The 23,382-nt window shown below is 37.4% G+C and overlaps 1 protein-coding gene across 3 annotated transcripts; it reads right to left on the bottom strand.

Moving 5' to 3' along the window:
* Nucleotides 1–2,452: 2,452 nt before the first annotated feature.
* LOC117339598 (beta-1,3-galactosyltransferase brn-like) lies at nucleotides 2,453–23,382 on the bottom strand. Of its 3 annotated transcripts, XR_004535271.1 has the most exons (3): nucleotides 23,195–23,382; nucleotides 2,741–4,319; nucleotides 2,453–2,670 (listed from the first exon to the last, which is right to left on the bottom strand). XR_004535271.1 is itself a non-coding variant. In XM_033901288.1 (2 exons), exon 2 carries the CDS (start codon nucleotides 4,000–4,002, stop codon nucleotides 2,794–2,796), a length of 1,209 nt encoding a protein of 402 aa, XP_033757179.1. In that variant the 5' UTR covers nucleotides 4,003–4,319; nucleotides 23,195–23,382; the 3' UTR covers nucleotides 2,453–2,793. The 3 variants fall into 3 exon arrangements, 2 of the variants coding, with proteins under 2 accessions (XP_033757179.1, XP_033757180.1); XM_033901288.1 differs by having other exon boundaries at nucleotides 2,453–4,319; XM_033901289.1 differs by lacking the exon at nucleotides 23,195–23,382 and adding an exon at nucleotides 7,979–8,126 and having other exon boundaries at nucleotides 2,453–4,319.

Consider the following 23,382-nt stretch of genomic DNA (forward strand, 5'->3'; position numbering starts at 1 on the left):
AAATACAGGCCTCACATTTGTTAAAATAAAATAAATTGGTGCCGGATTTTCCGACAGTGTTTACACCGAAAAATGGTGTCTCCCGATTAAGGTAAGATTGCGGAAAAACTTAATGTACAACATATGGCACAACAAGATTAAATCCGTCTTTGAGATAGAGATGATTAATTTCAAATAGGTTTCAGAAAAAATATATTGTGCAGGGAATTGTGACATTTCGGGACAAATATCATGATATTTGGCAATTTTGTAGGTTTTTTAAAGTCGTTACCATGGTAATCACAGGTCTGAAAAAAACATAGAAAAAATCAGTTTACTTATCCTTCAGAGCTGTATTAAAATTGCAAATGTTGCATAGATTACAAATACATATACTTTATTTTAGGTAATATGTAGGGTTAACTGGCTGTGTTTACATATCTTCAAAAAAAGTGCCTTATTTTTCAGAATCGGGCATTTTCACTGTACACATTGAACATTTCCATTATAGCATCCAGAGTCATGTTAGGTTTGTATAACTTGTTACAAGACATGCGCGTCGTCTGTTTCTTCTTGGCTGCCCTGCAGGTAGCAACTACCATTTTTAAAAACTCTGGTATGTCTCGGACAGGGGACAGAACACACAGCCTTCCTCACAGGGGCGAACGCTCAACTGAAGACCAAAAGTGAGGCATTGTCAAGGGAGACATTAGGAAGAAGAAAATTGTTCAGAAAGAAGAGAAAAGATAAGATCCCAAATTAAGTCGCTTCTTACGATCATGCAATGGGGGCAACAGGTACAATTCTTACGCCCTACCTACTGGGTCTAAATAGTAAAATCATAGAGCTATTGTAGTAACTATTACTCCAGCACCTGTTAAAGACATGATTGATGAAATGTATTCATTTACATGCAATAGTACTATACCATCAATATATAAGTTTGCGACCACTTCATTTGATGTAAGTGATGGTTAGATGGTTACCTTTTTAAAGTTTACAGCAACTGCGCAACAAATTATACCAACTTATTTTAATTATTAGCGCAGATTGGAGCACACGAAAGGTATTAATGTGGGAGGAAAACGCAGTGTCCGAAGAAAACCCACGTGGTCGTTCAGGAGACCCCATGCCTTTTCACGTCCGAACGAGGAATCAAACACCGTCCAGTTGAAAGGCAAGTGTGTTACCACTGTAATAACCGACGACCCGAAATTGTGCTGAGTTTACTTTTTAACATTTTAGTTAGTGTTTGATGTGCTTCTTTTTGTGATCGTCAATCTAGTTTGGGTACTGTTTGGCCATAAATGGCTCAAATTGGACATTACAAAAGTGTGAAATTGTGACAAACGTAAAGCGAGGGTCTACAAGGACGACAAAACATCCGATACTGGACTAAATGAGTGCTTTCGGGTAAATAAATATCTTATTTATCGATATGTAATGTAGGAATTATGCTATGCCGTAATTTATCTGCACCAAAACCTTACGACACCAAACGGCGGTGTCGGGGAAATCGACGGTTTCATATAGTTGTACGCTTTGGCCCTACATCACACCTCCAGCTGTCGGAATGTCCAAGTCTGCTGTCAGGCCGAGAGGAAACTCAGGATATCGGAGCAGTAAGGAGAAACGCAGTGGATCGTAGGGTGGATTTCAATAAAAACAAGGGAATGTAATTATAGTTCAATAATTTGTAGTTGTATATAAAGCTCTATCACAGCAACGTTGGCGTCTCAAATAATTCATGATTATTGGGCCTTGATAAACCAGTCGATGTCTCTCTAAACGTCCTCGGGAGCATACAGCCGGAGGTGCCATTTCAGCGCTAACAGCTTACACATATGTCTTGCACTGCCCTAACATGTACTCATCTACATCCGAGTCGACTCTTACACATCGGAGTATAGTACCTTGTTCAGGGATACAACACTAAGCCTGTGCCCATTCTCGAACTAGCGACACATAGCCCTGCGATCGACCATTAGACCACCGATTATGCCAGGGGAGGTGACTCTTGTGTATTTGCCGCTTAAACTGTTATCCATGTTCCCAACCTTAAACAAAAACGCGCTCTTTACTCGGATCAAAATTTTGATTGGATTTTGATAAAACTTGCTTGATGGGCTTATAACCCGAATCCCTCGCTCAAGTTCGATCATCGGCATATTCCGCGCATATTTAATGAGGCAGCTGTGACCTGATTGGCTGATTGCTTTCTGCACAATATCGTTTAAAGTAATAACCTGATTTCAACGAGACTTCTATGCTAGATTCATGTGTTTTTGAAGGCTGTTTCCATCATTAAATAGATGAACGAATACTTTTTTTATAGCAGATGATGAATTTATGACATGCCTCGCCTGAAAAAAAGAGCACATGTCAATGTTTATCTGAAGATAAGCAACGGAAACGGCAATCGTCAAATCTATCAAGTCGGAAGAAAGGGAGAATACAAGCACGATCAGCCCAATTTGATAGTTCACTGTACAGTATAATATTTTATTGAATTGTTACTAATTATCTTAATTACTTTCACAGGAACTTACTGACTGAACATGAATATAAATGTAATGATTCTAAATGCTATATGTCATGTTTTTCATGTTTTTTTTTATGAATGTTGCCCACTTTTAATTTCATGTAATACAATATTTGCATGGGACGGGAGATCTTGACTATATCATTGTTATGATTTGAGGCGAATTTGTCAGTTGTTATATGACTTAAGTGATATAAACCATAACCAGAACAGATTATGTTGAAAACACAGGAAATAACAGTTATTTTATCCAAGACCAAAATAAAATGCCCTCAATGTGCTTCAGTAGTTGTGTCATTAACATGAAGCATATCCCATACCTTTTTCATTTTCTTTGGATTCTTAAACCCATGTGAAGCAAACATGTTCAATCGTCTTATTTTGTCAGTGGTAGGGAATGTTGCTCTGTTTGCAAAGTACCGATTGTGAGTTGGACGGATGCCAAGTCTCTTAGCTACAATTCCTAAATAACTATCATCGATTCCTATGTATTTAACATACGGAAATGCTATATGAAACTTCTGTGCAATTGAGAACGATACAATATACGCTCCTCCAGCTAGGTAGGGTGGCCACCAGTCAAAACCATAGTCTTCCCATGATACAAACCATTTTGACTTAACATCCCGGTAAGGTTTAGAGTGGGGTAGAAGATAACCCGATAGCAAATTGGGTTTTGTATAATGAACGCTTTCAAGATATTTATACACGTTAGCTAAGAAAGCATAATGATCATCATCAACAAAGAAGAAGAATGACGCACTGGAACAGAACGTTACACCCCAGTTAAATCCCATGATAGTTTTGTATGTATTATTCTGATATTTATCCAAAAAGTCTTCCTGTATAACATCAGAATATTTCTCACCTTCCTCACGGATACGTTTCTGATTTTTGTTGTCGGTGTTTCCAAGTAAGAAAACAATGCGAACATTTGACGGCATGTCCTTTCCCCATGTATTGCGTATACCTTCACGTAGTTCTATGTTTAAGACAGCAGATTTCACAAGCACCAAAAGCTTTACTGCATCACCAGGTTCAGAGAAAGAACATTTTGCAGGCTTGTGTAAATATCGAAATAGATGAGGATTGATAGGTTTGATATTAATCGCTGTACCATTTTCGATGTTCCTCTTGACAAAATAGAGCAAGTCTATATCCAACGGGTAGTTGAAATTGGTCATTGATTGTGGTCGGTGCTTCCCAAGTTGTTGTGAAGTTTTGTTCAAACGTGGCACTGTGATAGGACGAGACTTGGTGATAATTGGTACATTGAATGATGTATAATTTCTAGGTTTTGGGATAGTTGAAGAATGGTTCACTTCTTGGAATAACAGCGATATTCTTTTGTTATATGAATGCACCAATGTAGTGTCCTCCAAGAAGAACAATACAATTAGAATAGAGAGGAGAAGTAGCATGGCTATACCTATACTCCTGAATCGTCGCAAAATCCAAGAGAGGTAATGTTGGTTTTTCATCTTCAAATGTTCACCTTCAAGGAGCAATAATTTCTGCGAAAATGACTTATTCGACCAACTTTGGTTTGCCAGTCAATTCCTTGACGCAGAGGTCCGTGCCGAAATATTATTCTCGTCTTGTTTAGTGTTGTCACTCAAATCTGTATAACGAATTCAGCGTCACGTGTATGTCTTTATCGGGGATCCTTAAATTATACCATCCAGGACGTATTGTGGATTAGATAGGCGAGTGTTGACTTCCAAGATGTAGGTATGGAGTCCTTCCATGTTGATATAGCTGAAATCATGTCCACGTCAAGAGGCAGGTGTTCTGGTGTCTGAAATAAAGTAATAATATAATGAGTAATGCTACATAGGAATTGCCATCACATTATTTGAAGTGTGAAACATTTTATTTTGTTAATCGATTTTTCGACACATTCATCAGGGATAAAGTGATATAATTTCCTTTTTAGGTCACCTAGTGACCTATTCTAACGGCCGTTTGTCCGGCGTCGTGCGTCCGTAAATAATTTGCATTTTCGCCTTCGCTTCCATAACAGCTGAACCAAAGTCAATGGAATTTGACAGGCAGCCTCCATGGCTACAGGTTAACTAAAATTGTGAATTATATGGTCCCGACCCCCAAGGGGCCTGAAGAGTGGAGCCAAAAAGGGTCAAATTGACTAAAATCTTCTTAAATTCCAGATAAGGTAGATTCAATTACTCTTCACAAAAAGAAAGGTCTTAAGGTCCTTTACTAAACTTTGTGAATTCATGACCCTGGGGGTCTCGTGTGTGTATCCCCTTGGCGAGGGGGTAAAGTTTACTATAGATTGTAAAGGGAAATAACATTTTTGAGCATTATTTGTTCCAGTTGCTATTGGAAATAAAACAACTTGATTACAGTTATCAGTATGGGATGCCTGTTGTAAATTACGTGTATATTAGCACTGACCGACCCCATGAGCTTATGGGCGGAGCCAAAAACGTGTCAAATTAACTAAAATTTCAAAAATCTTCTTCTAAAAACTCAAATAAGGTAAAATCAAATACACTTCATATCTGCAAGGGTCCTAAGGTGCTTTACCAAACATTGTGAATTTCAAGACCCTTGGGTCTCATGTTTGCCGCTGGGAAGGGGTTTAACTTTACTAAAGTTTATATTGGGAAATCACAATTTTGACTATTATTTGTTTGATTTCTATTGAAATTATTCTTTTTTAACATTATCAGCATGGGAAGACAGCTCGATGATATGAACATGTTTGCCCTCACTGACCCCCTAGGCTGAAGGGCATGTCCTAATATGGTCATTAAATTTACTTAAATATTTCAAAACTCGGGTGACCGTTAAGGCCCATAGGTCTCTTGTTTAATATACATATGTTATCTTATTTCTTCAGATTTAGTTTTTTCTTGGAACGACGCATTTAAAGCAACTATTATTTACCTGAAATAACACTTGTGTAATAGTGATCGAGTCGTTGCAAGCTATTTATTGTATTTATATAGGAACATAAGATAACATTTTGGGTGTTATTTCTTGATCTTCTTTTGGAAATCCGCCATCTTGGTAAGAATTAGTATAAAATGACAAATGTATGGTATCTTTTACGGATCTCCAGAGGGTCAGGCCAAAAGTGTTCAATTTACTGAAATTTAAGATGAGTCTTCTTTATAAATACAGAAGCAGTAAAAAAAAATTATGGATGGGAGAGTCTCGAAGCGTTTTACCATAATTGCGTATTTCATGGTTTTAGGATCCCACCTTTCCGCTAGTGAGGGGATAAATCTACTAAAATTTCAATAGTAAAATAATACATTTGAATAAAATTTGATTAATTTCATTGTAGATACATATTTTAAACTTGGTTAGAGCAATACATTTAGGATGACAGTTTAATACATACATTACCGGGAATGATTTCCACTAGCCAGAGGGTTAGGGTAAAAAGGAATGTAATTGGCTGACATCTCTTTTTTTTTTTTAAACATGTCAAGTACTCTTCTTGGTGTTGAATCCGGAATTTATCCTTGTAATTTTTTCAAGGGTCTTCATGCACTCTTTTTTTATGTCCGTATTTTGCCCTGGAATATTTATTGTGATGAAGAATTACGGTCTCTCTATTGTGTCGGTATCATCAGCTGTGTACATTTACTATAAACACTCATAAAATACCTCTATATTTTTTCTCTCTAGACTGCCCTGCAGGTAGGGTAAGAATTGTACTTGCTGCCCCCATTGCATGATCGTAACAGGCGACTGAATTTGGGATCTTATCTTTTCTCTTCTTTCTTACAATTTTTCTTCTTCCTAATGTCTCCCTTGGGTGGGGTGTGCTGCTGGGTGTCTTCGGCAGTATGCTTCAGTGAGGTAGCACTATAAATCGGCAAAAGTTCCGGCCTATCACAAGGAGACTTAACACGAACATACCGTAGCCTAACAGGACACATACGCACTCACCACACGCATGCATGTCGCACGCACGGGAGGCCGTCCTTAAATGACCTTAGCTGTTAATAGGACGTTAAACTAAATAAACCAAACCGAACCAATTTTTCTCTAGAAAATAGAGCGATATATTGTCAAAGCCAGATAGGCATAAACATATCGAATAACAGCCGTTGTCAGACCAATGAGGTATGGATGATCGATTTTCATCATAACCCTTACTAGTAGCCTACCATTGTCAGAATTGTATATAGTGTGTTAGTGATTGATTGCTAATCATACGTAATAACTATTAATTCTGGTATCTTTTATCAATTTGATAGCCGATATGTACTTTCGAATCAGAAATTGGATTCGTATCGTATTGCACTCGTTATTGATTTCTCTTGAATTTCAAATAATGGTAGCATTGTCATTTTTTCATTGATACGAATGTTTTTAACTCCTGAGGAATGACGATGTGAATCTTTTTAAAATGATGGTAAATACTGGTGTACAAGGAATGAAATGTAGTGTTTCGCGAGAACCCAAGGTTTAATAGGTACCTTTCTATCTTTCCAGTCTGAGTCAAATAAAGAAACAGCAAAGTATGTTTTACGAGAGGTTAATATCTATTAACAAAAACAATTTTACATCACACAACAAACGACACATGGTGACAAACACAAAGAACAATATCGTATTCAAGTTTCTATGCACTGTCCTCGGTATGACCAAAGTTGTTTATCTGAAGTTGATATAAAACAAAAACCTGTACAATTCATTGTAAGATACACGCTTCGTCTTTATCTATTCGTTGCACGATTAAAATATTAGTCGTTAGATAAAATACTGTAATTATTTATTTTTGAAAATCCTAACTATGTCGCATTACTGATATAAACAAATTAGCTCAATGCATAATTGACACACCCATTGTTCTGGCCGTAGAAAGTAATATACAGATGCGCTAAAAATAGATTACCGTTAAGCGTATATGTTTATAGAAGCATATCATTACGTAGATTATTAATAATAGAAGTGACGCGTAGGTTTAGTTTAGATTACTGGACAACATATTTAACAACATATATATAATGCTAGTAAAATAGATGTGACACGGGAAGTTTTAGTTAAAAGGTAGTGTTTAGTATATCATTGTACATGTGCTAACATATTTTAACAATTGTTGCTATAATAATGTATTTCAGTTAGATTGTACTGAAGTCATAAGGTAGACAACATTTTATTTTTTGCATTCTTCATTCTGTAGTCAAAGAGTTCACAATGTTGATGCATATAACATATTCGGTAATTTAGTTTCACATATGTTCATTCCATTCTGTAAACAAAACACTGAGCCAACCAGAAAACATATTGAATTGAATAGATGAAGAAAGGTCATGTTAAATCGAGCGAAGATCTATACAAGAGTCTTTTAAAGAAAACATTAATGTACATTTGAATAATGACGTGAATATTATATCACGTTATGCATCCATTAGTCCAGTAGGTGTACTATATTTAGATTTGAACACAATAATAGTAGGTATAGGTACTCACCACATCTCGGCTATATTTCCTACACTGTTATAACGACACTATAAGTCGGAGTCAATTTCACTGATAGCCTGATGTAGCGCTGTAGGTTTTCTGTCTTGAAACATATGTGGTCTACAAACGGTTGTAAAGTCTATAGATAGCAGCTGTTTTACCCGCATATATCCGACAAATTGTCTATATTGTGATATGCCAGCGGGGATGTAGGTACGGATACCTGCTGTCGATTTATGAATATTTTATTACCATATATGAAACAGAGTTTTTCCTGCCAACCAATGGGACAGTCGCATTTGTACGTAGTAACTCGCAATGCATATATAATTCAGAGGGAAAGGAAGTTTGATAATGGAAAGTTCGTTACACTTAGTTCCGGATATGGTTTAGAGCACAATAGCGTATGTTTTGGTATAACGTCTGGCCTACATTCGTTCACCAATAAGACAAGCATATTAAGGGTTTTGTAGTCCGCATTTCGTCCCTGTGTGTTAACATTGGGGTGTACTTATTTGTTTAGTCTCTTTCAGGTGTTATCATTGTGTGTATTGACATTGTTTATTTACTTTTTAATCCGGGTTTTGTACATGTTTGCTGATAGATCGTTATTTTGTCTCGCCTTTTCAGTTTTGGATTGTATGGATTATTTGTATTGACAATGTAGCTTTTCTTTTAAAACTGATAGCATAGCACTGTAACAGAATGTACATTGACAACATACCCCGAAATTTCACTCTTCCATTTAAAAAACAGTTTTGGCTTCACGGTGCATTGTTTAGGTGGAATGCCTTTGATTTATCGCTTTTCATGTTAGATTGTCACTCGTGAATAACCTGTTGATGTGACTATTGAATTTTCAAATTAAACTGAAATTCACTATCAGTAGATAGATTCTTAATGGTCATCTTAACAGCCAAGTATATTCAGTGATATTGATATTTCACAGTCTTATAAACTACTCCTCTGGTGTAATTAAACAGAAAAAAACTGACCAACTGTTAGTATTTACCATGGCTAGTCATGGGTGTTACTGTTGACATGTAAATTGTTCAGGTGTTTGTGAATTTTGGCAAATCATGGGAATAAAGCTTGTTTCAGGAAAACATAATAAACTCATGTTGATCACATATATTGAACGTAATAACCATGCCGTTATGCTAACATGTCACCGGATTGGACTTGATAAAAGCATAAACATTATTCTCTTTTGACCTTAAATTCCAAATGCGCGGTTTAAGTAAAACTTTCTGAAAAATTACCCAAACTCCGCAGTTCACCTTTTTGTCTCGATTCCAATTGTTTATCTCGAATAAAAAATGAACATACATTTGGATGTCAAATTTATAATACGACTTCATAAATAGACATATACATGTAAATACCTTTATAAAACGAAACTCGGCTCAATTTGGGAAAAAACCTAGTCCTTTTTCGAATGTTTGTGCTCAACAAGCGTCACCTCTGGACTACGAAGCACTCGGATGCTATAGAAAGCACCTTAAGACAGTAATCAAAGTAGACATTTAAAAAAGTGATAATTTCATTTGAAATACCGTAAAAACTGCGCATTATATAATTTAAACAGTGTACAGTTATTTTCATTGTCAATCGCATATTCATGTAATGATAAATTCCAGACAGTCGCCTACAAATTTTATGAAATTCTATCAGTAACCCACTACAAAACGATTACTCTACATGTCATTTGAAGTTACATAAGCTAACTACTCGTATTGGGATACGACATGGCTAGGAAAAATGATTGAAAATTGACACGAGCTATCTTTGCAAAAAAAATAATATTCGATTGGGATTCTTTTTTCTGGAGAGAGAGATAGCATTTTATGAGTGTGTCGTATCCCATACCTTACTACGGTCTCCGACATCATCACCAGCTGAATCCAAATTTATGCTGCGTTAAAAGATTTCTCTTTAACATTCCGTTTGATGTGACAATACCGTTGTTATTGAGCGGAATTGCAAATACCAGCGGTCACAACAGCTGGCGTTAAAGCAGAATACGAGATACATACTCTCTGTTAATGATTGCGCTGTTTATTCTTGTGTAAGTAGATATGGCTCATAAATATCAAAGATGTATTGTGTATCAGTTTTCCAAAGTAAACAGAGACAAAAATTAGGTTCCCGTTTTAACAGTTGGAATGATTTGTAAAAAATGAAAGCAATCAACTGGTTCAATTGCAACTGTTCGCGTAATCAGTTAAACAAGAAAATTAACGAAAGCGAGTGCCCTTAATATAATCAAATGATCGTGTACGAGTTTCATGATATCCAATCATACCTTTAAAACGAAAAATTATAAACAGCAAATTAGATAGCAAAAACCTATTTAAGTTGATTAACGCGATTTATAGAACTGAGCGGGAGAAATAAGTATGTGTAACTCAAACAATTTTTAAACAAAATTATCATTTCATACAAATACGACAAGAAAATTGGAACCTTACAAACAAACGGTAACAGTCTTAGCAATAAAACTAGTTTATTTTGTTAAACGTCCTACTAACAACGTCAAACTTTAATGAAGATGTAAGTAATATACGAATATTTAACTATATATGCTAAAAGATACGTCACAGTAAAACGTGTTTAAAGATTTGATTAAAATTTATATTTCCTATGAGGTATCCAAACCAATAGCAATGTGCCTTCTATTTCACTTCAAGTTGTACGTTTAATTCAATTAAAATCCAATCCCTCTCTTCTCTCTTTTGGAGCCTTCACTATTGTCCAATAACCTTAATCTGAGACTAATCCAGCAGATTAATGCATTTTGTTAGTTATTAGATCCTTACGGTCTATCAACACTGTCTTAAGGGCATTGGTTTGGTTTAGTTTGGTTTGGTTTGGTTTATTTTGTTTAACGTCCTATTAACAGCTAAAGGGCATTAGGATTTTTTGTAAAATCCTAAAATACAGGTAACCATTAACTAACGAAAAACGTCCAACTTGGCCCTTAGATAAAAATGTCAGTAAGTGATATAAGTTATGTTTCCAGGGAGATTTGTTTCAATTACTTTGTTAATTAAACTATATACATTGTAACTTAATAGGGCAGACGAGAAAGTGAAAAACATGTGTCTTCTCTCTGAATTAGTCAAATCATCCGACAAGACTCAATTACCAAGACAATGAAATTTAACGAACTTCATATTCTTTAGGTTTAACTATCTGTTTATCTCCGATCTTCGAAAAATTCGGCAGTATAATTCAGTGTGATAGCGCTATAAAGTCGGCATCAGTTCCGCGCTATCACAAGGAGACAAATACGAACATATCAAACAAATATTCACTAAAAGCATCTCGCACAAAATGAGGATGTCCTTAAATGACCTCAACTGTTGATAGTACAATACGAAACTAAACAAATGGGATAACAAAACATAGTACATAGTTTTTTTTATTCAAGGGTATTGCAATACCGGAAGGGCGCTAGAGTAGGAAGAGGATTAAAATAATAGCCAAATGTTTGTTGAGTAGCGGAGGTGGTCTGTCTTTGCATTGAACGGGCCATTAAAGTGGTCGTTGGTGACGTAGATAAATGGGGAAAACGTGATTACAATGTATTGTCTAACATTGTCCTATTGTATTCATTTACCGGAAGTTGAAAATGCAGAGGAAAATATTGTGATAGGATTTATTTAAACTCCGATCGATGTTACCATCGCTATACCATGTAAGTTATTGATAGATTTGCATTATAAAATCCCCCCTAGGTTCAGAAAGGCCGTTTTATTATTGGCGAGTTGGCTTGATCATGAAGTAATTTTATTTGAGAATGGGGTCCATTGTTAATCCAAACAAGTCCCCAGAAAAACAAGACATGTTTCTTCGATTGCAATTATCCCATGCGGTTTGGTTTTGTACCGGTTTAGTTATGAATTTCTGTATGCGGCCGACTGATAGCTATGATGTATCAACTGCGAGTCTGTTAATTAATTAATCGATTTATTGACTTTGATATCCCCGATGCGGCCATAATTCAGCCAGAAACATTCCAGCGTCCATCTGGAGAAGCAAAAGCATGTAATGGTTAAGCTTATGATATATTCCTTATTTTCATTGGATTTGATAAAAGGAAGAGTCGACACGGAAGTTAGGATTTTCAGTGTTGCAGTACTGTATCGTTTAGCTGATTTGATTTACATCGCACGCATGTATTCACACACACATGATACTAACTTGCAGGTAGAGCGTTAGAATTGGTCGTAAAAGGCGACTGAATTTAGATGGTGTCTTTTCTCTTCATTCGAAACAACTTACTCTTCGTGTCTCCCTTGACAATGCCTCACTTTTGGCCTTTATTTGAGTGATTGACCTTGTGATGAAGGCTTAAGGTTTTGTCCCCCGGCCGAGACATACTAGAGTCTGTAAATATGGTAGCTATTTACTATTTAAGGAGCAGGATGACTGGTTTGTCCATTAACAGTATAATGTGACCGGGTGTGGTGACCTGCTAGATGTCATCGGTAATATACTTCCGTGAGATAATACTGTTAAGTCGGCATATTTAAGGTCACAGCAGTCAAATGTGTGAAATTGTTTAAACGAAGAATTCTCCATAGCCAAACATCCGGATAGCCGATACCGGACCTGTATATTACTGGCCAAGTCTGTGGTATCTGGATCTTTAAGCTATTGAGAAGTCGTCTAAAGATTTTCACATATTTGACTATTGTGACCTTAAAAGTAGGCCAAGGTCATTCATTCGACAATCTTGGTTGCCCTACAACACAGCATGCTACAGGCTCTGAGCTTCTCGGTTATTAGGAAGTTTAACGGGAAACATTAATGCTGGACGGACGCCACACCACGACATAAGCTCACTCGTCTGTCGGAAAGATGAGCTAAAAATGATAGTTACTACACCTGCTTAACTCTCAAACTTATGGGAGTGGAATGAATTGTTAGCCTCTTGTCGGTATAAAATCTCCGGTTTCGCACTATACCGTAGCATCCAAAAAACCCTAACCAAGCACACGGAAGAGGCCATCCTAGACTCACCATAGCTGTTGATAGGGCGTTAAACAATACAAAACCAAACGTAGTATGCAGTTATAAACCCGACATAAATAGCATGCAATTATCAGATATCGATTGTGTCATCGCCTGGATGAATTATTGATTTAAAAAATGGTATCGTTTTATTGATTTATTTGGTAAGGACTTGACATAACCTATGAGGACAAATGGTCCTAATAAATGATGTGATGCACTGGCCGAAAGATAAACAAATGATATTCATAGTGTGCAAGTATTGTTCTGTTGGTGTCTATATCTAATGTATTTATATATGTAGATTAATTCAAGTGGTTAACAGTGACTATGCTGCTGTGTCAGTGCATCATCATGAGTTGAACCTTTTATAATGCCATAATATTGAATTTCTGGTTATAATATCAATATCATATATCCTACAGAAGGGAATTGATGCCCGACTCTTCTGTAGTTAGCTTTAGACTGATTTTGGATTTTACTTCATAATGTCACAAAAATCAAATTCCATTAGTTTGAGCAGAGATAATTAGACGGAAATTATTCTCCCATAGGTGGCGAGTTTTTTCTTACGTGAAGTGTTTGTTAGCTTTGCATGTGCAGTTTCAGGTACGTGTCATTCAGCGAGTTTAGACCAGAGACGACACGTGTTTTTAGCGAGATCAAGAACGTTTTTTGTATTTTATACTAGATGCTCCTGTCGTCAGAAATGGTTCCACGTGACCTGAAGTACGGTATTAAGTGTAATTAGATGTTAGACAAGGTACGGGTTGATGTGATGGTGAGGATGCAGAGGGTGATGGATGTGGCTACGTGTACCTATCGCTATTTGTCACAATAAATACATGTAAATTTATTCATGTATATGTTGGATTTTTCTTATGCAAAAATATGCAGTAGCTTCCTTGGAAAAAAAATGTTCTTTTGCATGTTTACATAATTGTAATTTTAACACAAATAAGTGCTCACAGAGTTTTGTGAATGCTTTTTTTAAATACCTTATATGTTTTACTTTTTAACTTGTTACACCGTAGAATGTTTGATACTATCACTAGTTTACATAGCATGGACATTACAATACAAAGAAATATTAAACGGCTGTGTATTCTGTGTTTGTAAAGTCTTTTAAATAAAATTTACCACTTTAAACAACTGAACAGCTATCTTTGATAGTCTTTCTCATGTTTCAAAGTAAACAGTTTTATTTCAGAAAGACATCGATAATCGAAATATTCTTACATCAGTATGTTTTGCAATGCCGCTATATATAAGTTCCTACGATGAAACGTACACAGGTGTGTTTAAAGACACGTAAAACAAATATATTTTCGGGATGAAATTTGACTTGTTCGTAGAACGTCATTGGCGAACGTCAAGCTTCTCATGCGGGCTACGAAAATGCTTGTTTTATGTTAACGCTACGGATTAGACCTCGTTCAGCAATTAGAGTCATGAGGTGATCTGGAAGATACTTTAAATACAATTTATAAAAAAGATCTAATTGATTTTTTTTAAACAAATGATTGAAATATAAATTCATTGTGAAAAAAATAAACCAATTATAAAATTAAATGCATGAATGACCAGTGCTATTACTGCGAAGAATAATGTTCATGATATGCCATGATTTCTCTCCTGGGTAGTACATTTGTTTAAATATTTAATAATATTTGCTCTTTGTGGTACTGTGTATAGGTACTTTAGAGTATTCCCATCGGATAGCACTTTAATTATCTGTTGATATGTTTTGTATGCTTTTTTTTTTATAATATTGGTATGTAAATATTGCATCATATACCTTATAGGTAGAACATCTGTATATATTATATTGTTTAGACATCTGAAATGAAATGCTGCCCTGGTACCATGTTTACTTTACCAGTAATTGATTATGATGGTAACAGCTGTTTTCATGTTTAAAATGTTGATTTAATGTGATATCAACATCCAGGCAACAGGTTTTTTTCATGACTTAGTAATCAATTATTCAAAGTGTGACAGATTAAATTAGATGTTTATGTCAAATGATACCAAAATCAATAATAGCTATTCAAATTAACAGAAATTATTTCGATTATATGCCACGTGGCATGTTCTCAACTTTTACATAATTGAATTGTAGTGTTTATAAACCTTAGCTTTTAAGGGCACACGATTGCTTCATTAAAGCAGCAATTTTTGTTTAAAAGTCATGGGATCTACGATATTTACGTAAAAAAATATATGTCCAGTTTTTTGGGAAACTACTCTCGAGACGAAGATATCAATCTAAAACATTCCTAATATCGTTTTGTTTTAATGCGATATCGACGATTGTTTTCCGGCAACTCATTAAAATCATACCGATATAACAATTACCTAAAATTCGCATTTTTTGCGTAATATTAAAAGTAAAAGTTTTTTCATGCGATCTTTCTTTACACGTGAAGTTATATCAATTTAAACAGGATACTTTTTATAGAAATATCGTAGATCGGATGCGTTTAAATCAATTGAGGGAAGAAAGTTACGTACTGTGAGCTCCGACCGAGATCGCAACTTGATGGCGGGGGGATAAAGGATCATAATCGTTATTTCTCGGACAAGTTTGTGTTTGGGTTTAGATCAAGGTCACTTGCTATTATTTTTAGAAAATACTAGCTCTAGCGGCGTTTTTCCCTGAAGGATTTTGATCAAACTTCATACGAATACAAAGAACGAACTATGCTGTCTTAGACAAGTTAGTTTCAAAGACGTGACAATGCCAAGGACATCGCGTTACTGTTTTGAGATCTTGTCAGCGCTCAAGCAGCTTCATTCCTTGAGGGATTTTGATCAATCTTTATATAAACATAAATGACCCTAATTTCCCTGCCAAGAGCTTACAGAGCCTCATCTTCCTGTTCCTCATTTGACGGGTACCGTCGATACAGCAGAAGACACTTACTCTTCGCGAACACCTGATATTTTTCCTTTTCCGAAGAAATTCGTGCAAATATGTTTTTTGTTCATGTTTTGTCTCTCGATTTATCGATTTTGAGTTTAGAATATCCGTTTCGCTTTCATGTCGGACTTTGATGTTGTATTTGTACACAATTACCATATGGCCCGTTTGATATATACAGCGGGGATTAAACAACCGACTCTACCCTACGGTAAGACTAATTATATCTTCTCTGATCTTCAAGGTACGCCAGGTACATCTAATTTAGATTTATTGATAATTTCGATAACTTTTTTGACCATTCTGATGGGATATTCCCCCAAGAAATTTGAAGACAAGGACACTACTCTTCATCCTCTTTACTTACATGACCTTCACCTTTGATAGGACGTATAACAAGGACGTATAACAATACAAAACCAAACAACGCATACGTAAACAGAAGAGACAGCGTACAACTAAGCTGTATAGGCCCTTTGAGATCCATATTGTTGATATCATCCCAGCTTCCACTGTCTATGGTGTTTACACTCCCCGAGTCGATATTCAGGGACTTGATCCCTGTGTCACGATTTCTATCACAGATGTCAACTACTGACGGAAATCGAGTTTCGATATATACTGAATAAGTCGATATATCTTTAAATATAAAAATATTAAAAATAAGTATGTTTCCACGTATGATATGTTTGATACTTGTTGATATGCCTGCTGGTTATATTGTCATATTATATATTTATTGATATGCCTGCTGGTTTCGTTGTCTGCCCTGCAGGTAGGGCGTAAGAATTTTACCTGCTGCCCCCATTGCATGATCGTAAGAGGCGACTTAATTTTGGATCTTTTCTCTTCTTTCTGAACAATTTTCTTCTTCCTAATGTCTCCCTTGACAATGCCTCACTTTTGGCCTTTAGTTGAGCGTTCGCCGCTGTGAGGAAGGTTTTGGGTGCTGTCCCCTAGCCGAGACATACCAGAGTCTTTAAAAATGGTAGTTGCTGCTCCAGCTTAGCGCTCAACATATTCGGAGTGGGACGACTGGTTCGCCCGTTGTCAGTATAATGTGACCGGGTGGGTGTGCTGCTGGGTGTCTTCGGCAGTATGCTTCAGTGAGATAGCACTATAAATCGGCAAAAGTTTCGGCCTATCACAAGGGGTTTGGTTTGGTTTATTTTGTTTAACGTCCTATTAACAGCTAAGGTCATTTAAGGACGGCCTCCCGTGCGTGCGACATGCATGCGTGTGGTGAGTGCGTATGTGTGTTTTGGGAGGCTGCGGTATGTTCGTATTTAGTCTCCTTGTGATAGGCCGAAACTTTTGCCGATTTATATTGCTATCTCACTGAAGCATACTGCCGAAGACACCCAGCAGCACACCCCACCCGGTCACATTAAACTGACAACAGGCGAACCAGTCGTCCCACTCCAAATATGCTGAGCGCTAAGCAGGAGTAGCAACTACCATTTTTAAAAGACTCTGGTATGTCTCGGCTAGGGGACAGAACCCAAAGCCTTCCTCACAGCGGCGAACGCTCAACTAAAGGCCAAAAGTGAGGCATTGTCAAGGAAGACATTCGGAAGAAGAAAGTTGTTAAGAAAGAAGAGAAAAGATAAGATCCCAAATTTAGTCGCCTCTTACGATCATGCAATGGGGGCAGCAGGTACAATTCTTGCGCCCTACCTGCAGGGGGTTATTAAACATCAGAGGGCAACATTGTAAGAACAAATAATCATTGACATGGGGGTTGGGATGAAGAGGAAGGGTGAGACAAGATACTCTGTACCATATAATAACTATGTTTATATTCTGAACCTTCACTATTCTAATAAGTGTTACGATAAAGACTCCGAGACTGAGAAATCCACTAGCATTATCTACTACATACTTGATGTATGTTGTGTTACCATTCTTACCGCAATAATAATGATAGCGAATACACCTGTTCATGAAAAGAAAAAATATGTCTCGAACCGAAAAAATTGAATATCAGTAAATCTGTACAAATCCGTATCATATATCAGGAAAAGACAAAAATTCTACCACGGAATTCGGGCTTTAATCCTCATAAAACTAGCTGTTGACCGAAACTACAGACAGTGTCCCCAATAATTAAATTAACTTCATATGAGAAATAAACTAGATAAAACGATAGGAGTGCGAATAGACTTTGGTATATCCCAGGGTGACGTTTTGGTGACTACACTGCCACCTTCATCAGACAAATTTCCAGTAATAGACTTTGGTATATCACAGAGTGGCGTTTCCATAACTACACCGTCACCTTCATTAGACAAATATTTAGTAATAGACTTTGGTATATCACAATCAGTTTAAGTCATTGGTCATTATTTGTCTGATTCCAAGAATAATGATGCTGGGATTATTAAACATGCAGTGGAAGGAAATATGGAAAATATGTTGAACTGGTTAACAGAAGAAGACATCATTGTTGTTGACAGATGGTTCAGAGATGCAGTAGAAATGCTTCCAAGACCTAGGAATTAAGTCCGAGATGCCAGTGCTTTTACCTTAAGATCAAAAGCAGGATACTACCGTGGAGGCAAACACATCACGGCTTGTCACAAACGTACGTTGGGTGGTAGAGTCTGTAAACTGTTGGATTAAACAGTGAATTTGGTTTGGTTGTATTTGTTTAACGTCTTATTAACAGCTAAGGTCACTTAAGGACGGCCTGCCGTGTTTGCGATGTGCATGCGTGTGGTGAGTGCGTTTAGAGAGGCTGCGTTATGTTCGTGTTAAGTCTCCTCGTGATAGGCCGGAACTTTTGCCGATTTATAGTGCTACCTCACTAAAGCATACTGCCACAGACACCCAGCAGGACATCCCACCCGGTCATATTATCCTGGCAACGGGCCAACCAGTCGTCCCACTCCCAAAACGCTGAGCGCTAATCAGGAGTAGCAACTACCATTTCTTATGACTCTGGTATGTCTTGGCTAGGGCACAGAACCCAAAGCCTTCCTCACAGGGGCGAACGCTCAACTGAAGACCAAACGTGCGGCATTGTCGAGGGAGACATTAGGAAGAAGAACATTGTTCTGAAAGCTAATGTTAGCTTAAAATGCATGTACCGGTAGTTTAAATACGGTTTAAACACTATATTAAGGAGCAGTGTGTGTTTTTATATGTTAGTGCTTGGTGCACAAGAGTAAAGTCAATCTAATACCATGTATTTGTTTATTTAAAACTACAAAGACAATGTTAAACTGGTTTTAACTTCATATACAAACCATATGTATAAGTAATAATTGGAGGATCTAACAATTGAGAATGAGTACCGTAAGATGACAGGGATTCAAATACTTTTGTACCATGCAGTACTGTTGTAGTATAACACTAAGCTTGATACTGTCAAAACCTATCAAAGTATCTGTGAAGGACATTATTATAGTAGGAGTGAATGTGAAGGAGTCTATATTGTTAGTATGAGTGAATGTGATCCAAATGTATTATATTGGTGTTCCTGTGGTAAAGGATAGAATGAAATATTCATACTTAAGGTTTTAGACTCGTGAAACCAGAAGTGTGAACGTATCAGAAAAGGTGTACAGTAGCATTGCTTGGCCAATCAGATGAGGTGCGTTTGAAACGAGAGCCGTGATTGGTCGGAATTGGAACTTATGTGTGCAGGAGTGCATCGATACAGAGTGTTGTCACAAGCACATGTCAATAAAGTTACAAGCGTATTTGATAGCTGGTGGTCGCTAGCCTAACGACTTTATTACGATATATGAGATCAAGGTATGGGTGCATGACGTATTTGAAAGCGGTCACATGTAAATTTTGTCACTGGGTTTCCGGGAATATTCAGTGGTTCAGGCTTCCCGGGACAAGTACTGAGCTCAAGAAACTCCGTCCTTTTTGTTTGTGAATTGGATTGTGAAGGTGTCTTCTTCATCTTTCAGTCTCGCTGGTTCAGCAAGTAGATTTCCATCGGAACTCGGCGGCTGTGATACCTCGCACTCGTTAGCGATAGCCTCTTAAAATCGAAGGTTTTTAGGTTTTTGAGTATCATGGACTTTGGTGTCGTTGTCTTTTTCTACTGACCTTTTCGTGTTTTGTTTTGTCTCTGGCGTCTGTAGATTAACAATGCAATCCACCAGCAGCCGTTTAAACACCAGGGGTAAATTCATATTAAATACTTCTTGTGGTCTGACCATCCAAAAACTGTAACAATCCAGGATTGATCCCTTTCAAAAACGTATCAAGCTGATCATGATCGACCATTATTTTTCACGTGCTTGGCGGTGTCAACTGGCTCTGCACATATGTATACACTCGCGATCGACCAATCGCAGCATTCGTTTGAAAGGTAGGGCGTTAGAATTGTACCTGCTGCCCCCATTGCATGATCGTAAGTGGCGACTGAATTTGGGATCTTATCTTTTCTCTTCCTTCTTAGGAACTTTCTTCTTCCTAATGTCTCCCTTGACAATGCCTCACTTTTGGCCTTTAGTTGAGCGTTCGCCCCTGTGAGGAAGGCTTTGGGTCCTGTCCCCTGGCCGAGACATACCAGAGTCTTTAACAAGGGCCCAATGGGCCCAAATCGCTCACCTGCAATGCAGTGATCTTTTCATATATGGATCCTGCAGTTATTTGAAAGCATGCTACAGGACCAATATAATGTCTCTCTGCACTTTGGCTTTTCACTAAAAGTCATTTAAAGATTTAAGCATACTTGATCGACGTGACCTTGAATGTGAGTCGGTCATTCATTTGAAAAAACTTGGTAGCCCTTCACCCCAGCATGCTACGGACCCAATATTAACTCCATGGGACTCTTGGTTATTGAGAAGAAGTCGTTTCAAGATTTTAGCCTTTTTGACTCCTGTGACCTTGAATGAAAGTCAAGGTCATTCATTTGAACAAACTTGGTAGCCCTTTACACCAGCATTTTACAGACCCAATATCAACTCCCTGGGACTCTTGGTTATTGAGAAGAAGTCGTTTAAAGATTTTAGCCTTTTTGACTCCTGTGACCTTGAATGAAGGTCAAGGTCATTCATTTGAACAAACTTGAGAGTCCTTCACCTCAGCATGCTACAGGCCAAATATTAAATATCTCGAACTGTTGGTTATTGAGAAGAAGTCATTTAACAATTTTAGCCTTTTTGACTCTTGTGACCTTGAATGAAAGTCAAGGTCATTCAATTGAACAAACGTGGTAGCCCTTTACCGCAGCATGCTACAGACCCAATATCAACTCCCTGGGACTCTTGGTTATTGAGAAGAAGTCGTTTAAAAATGTTAGTCTTTTTGACTCCAATGACCTTGAATGAGGTCAAGGTCATTCATTTGTACAAACTTGGTAGCCCTTTACCGCAGCATGCTACAGACCCAATATCAACTCCCTGGGACTCTTGGTTATTGAGAAGAAGTCGTTTAAAAATGTTAGTCTTTTTGACTCCAGTGACCTTGAATGAGGTCAAGGTCATTCATTTGTACAAACTTGGTAGCCCTTTACCGCAGCATGCTACAGACCCAATATCATCTCCCCGGGACTCTTGGTTATTGAGAAGAGGTCGTTTAAAGATTTTAGCCTTTTTGGCCCCTGTGACATTGAATGAAGATCAAGGTCATTCATTTGAACAAACTAGGTAACCCTTCACCCCAGAATGCTACAGACCCAATATTAACTCCATGGGACTTTTGGTTTTAAAGAAGAAGTCCTTTCAAGATTTTAGCCTTTTTGACTCCTATTACCTTGAATGAAAGTCAAGGTCATTCATTTGAACAAACTTGGTAGCCCTTCACTCCAGCATGCTACAGACCCAATACCAACTCCCTGGGACTCTTGATTATTGAGAAGAAGTCGTTTAAAGATTTTAGCCTTTTAGACCCCTGTGACCTTGAATGAAGGTCAACGTTATTCATTTGAACAAACTTGGTAGCCCTTCACCCCAGCATGCTACAGGCCCAATATTAGGTCTCTGGGCCTTTTGGTTATTGAGAAGAGGTTGCTTGAATGAAAAAATTGACGCCGGACGGACGGCCGGACGGACAATGGACGGCCGGACGGACAACGGACGCCGCGCCAACGGAGTTGCTACTCCTGCTTAGCGCTCAGCATATTTGGAGTGGGACGACTGGTTCGCTTGTTGTCAGTATAATGTGACCGGATGGCGTGTGCTGCTGGGTGTCTTCGGCAGTATGCTTCAGTGAGGTAGCACTATAAATCGGCAAAAGTTCCGGCCTATCACAAGGAGACTTAACACGAACATACCGCAGCCTCCCAAAACACACATACGCACTCATGAGCTCATTCATTTCATCGCTCAAGGCATGCATGTCGCACGCACGGGAGGCCGTCCTTAAATGACCTTAGCTGTTAATAGGACGTTAAACAAAATAAACCAAACCAAACCAAATATCGCATCCCATGTATGCATTGAGCGTGATGTTGCGGTGACTACACTAACATGCCAAAAATGGCTACAGCATCTTTGACAGGATATTTCAACGTGACAAAAAATGGCGAAATGTTATCAACAAATGATTGAATATCAATCTAGAATGGCCTATACCCGTTATATAGCGATGTTGGTATGTTCAGATACTGTTCTGCTTTTACGCGTTTTATTCTATACAGGTATTGTTTTCTGAAAATAATGCCAACTGATACGAGAGGAAAATCCAATACCGCCATTAGCTACTTACACGATCTACATTGTATCAAAATAGTATTGATAATGACTAAGGCTTGCAGCATATGGTCCCATGATATGTAGTTGTCAATTTTTTTATTTATTTTTTTAAATCAATAATACTAAATATTATGCCTGGTAGACGTCTTTGTTGTTGAAATGACTAGTAGTGTGCGCTTGTCAATGGTAATTTACATAAATCTACACTAAATTCTGGTATGTACAAAAGCATTATTGTACAACGCAAGTAAAGAACTTGCGTCTGCACGCTATGCCCATTGTTCAATCTAACTTGTTATTATGTGAGTGTATTTAACGATATATACTGAAAAGAATTAATATAAACATTCAATAGTGTGCGTCATGCAAGATATCAACCTCTATGACGGCACATAGATAAGCATGACTTTATATAATGGAACAACAATGAAAACTAAGCTATATAATTTCAGTAAGATTTGAAATTACGACAATACTTTGGCGAAAGCGTTCTCACATCAGCACGACACATTCGTACTCCAAAGAGCCTAAGACATTCAGTTGGCTGTAATAAACAAGTCGCTGATGACTTGGTTCTGTTATAAAACCGTTTCTTCAGTATATATGGAAATTAATACCTACCTGTACTAGATGATCTGTCTGTGTCGGAACCTGCGCTGGAATCCAGTCAGAGCTCGCAGACGGTAAATACAATAATAGTTCGACTTTCATGCAATTTAAAGTCTACGTTTCATCACAGGTAAGATTCATCAGGTTGAGAGGAAGCAACGTTCTGACTACTTTGAGCCTGCCACTCAAATCAATAGATA

The sequence above is a fragment of the Pecten maximus genome, chromosome 12 (assembly GCF_902652985.1).
Source record: "Pecten maximus chromosome 12, xPecMax1.1, whole genome shotgun sequence".
In the NCBI taxonomy this organism is placed as follows: Eukaryota; Metazoa; Mollusca; class Bivalvia; order Pectinida; family Pectinidae; genus Pecten; species Pecten maximus.

Coding starts and splice junctions, on each gene's coding strand:
- LOC117339598 (XM_033901288.1), bottom strand. CDS start 4,002: ATGAAAAACCAACATTACCTCTCTTGGATTTTGCGACGATTCAGGAGT.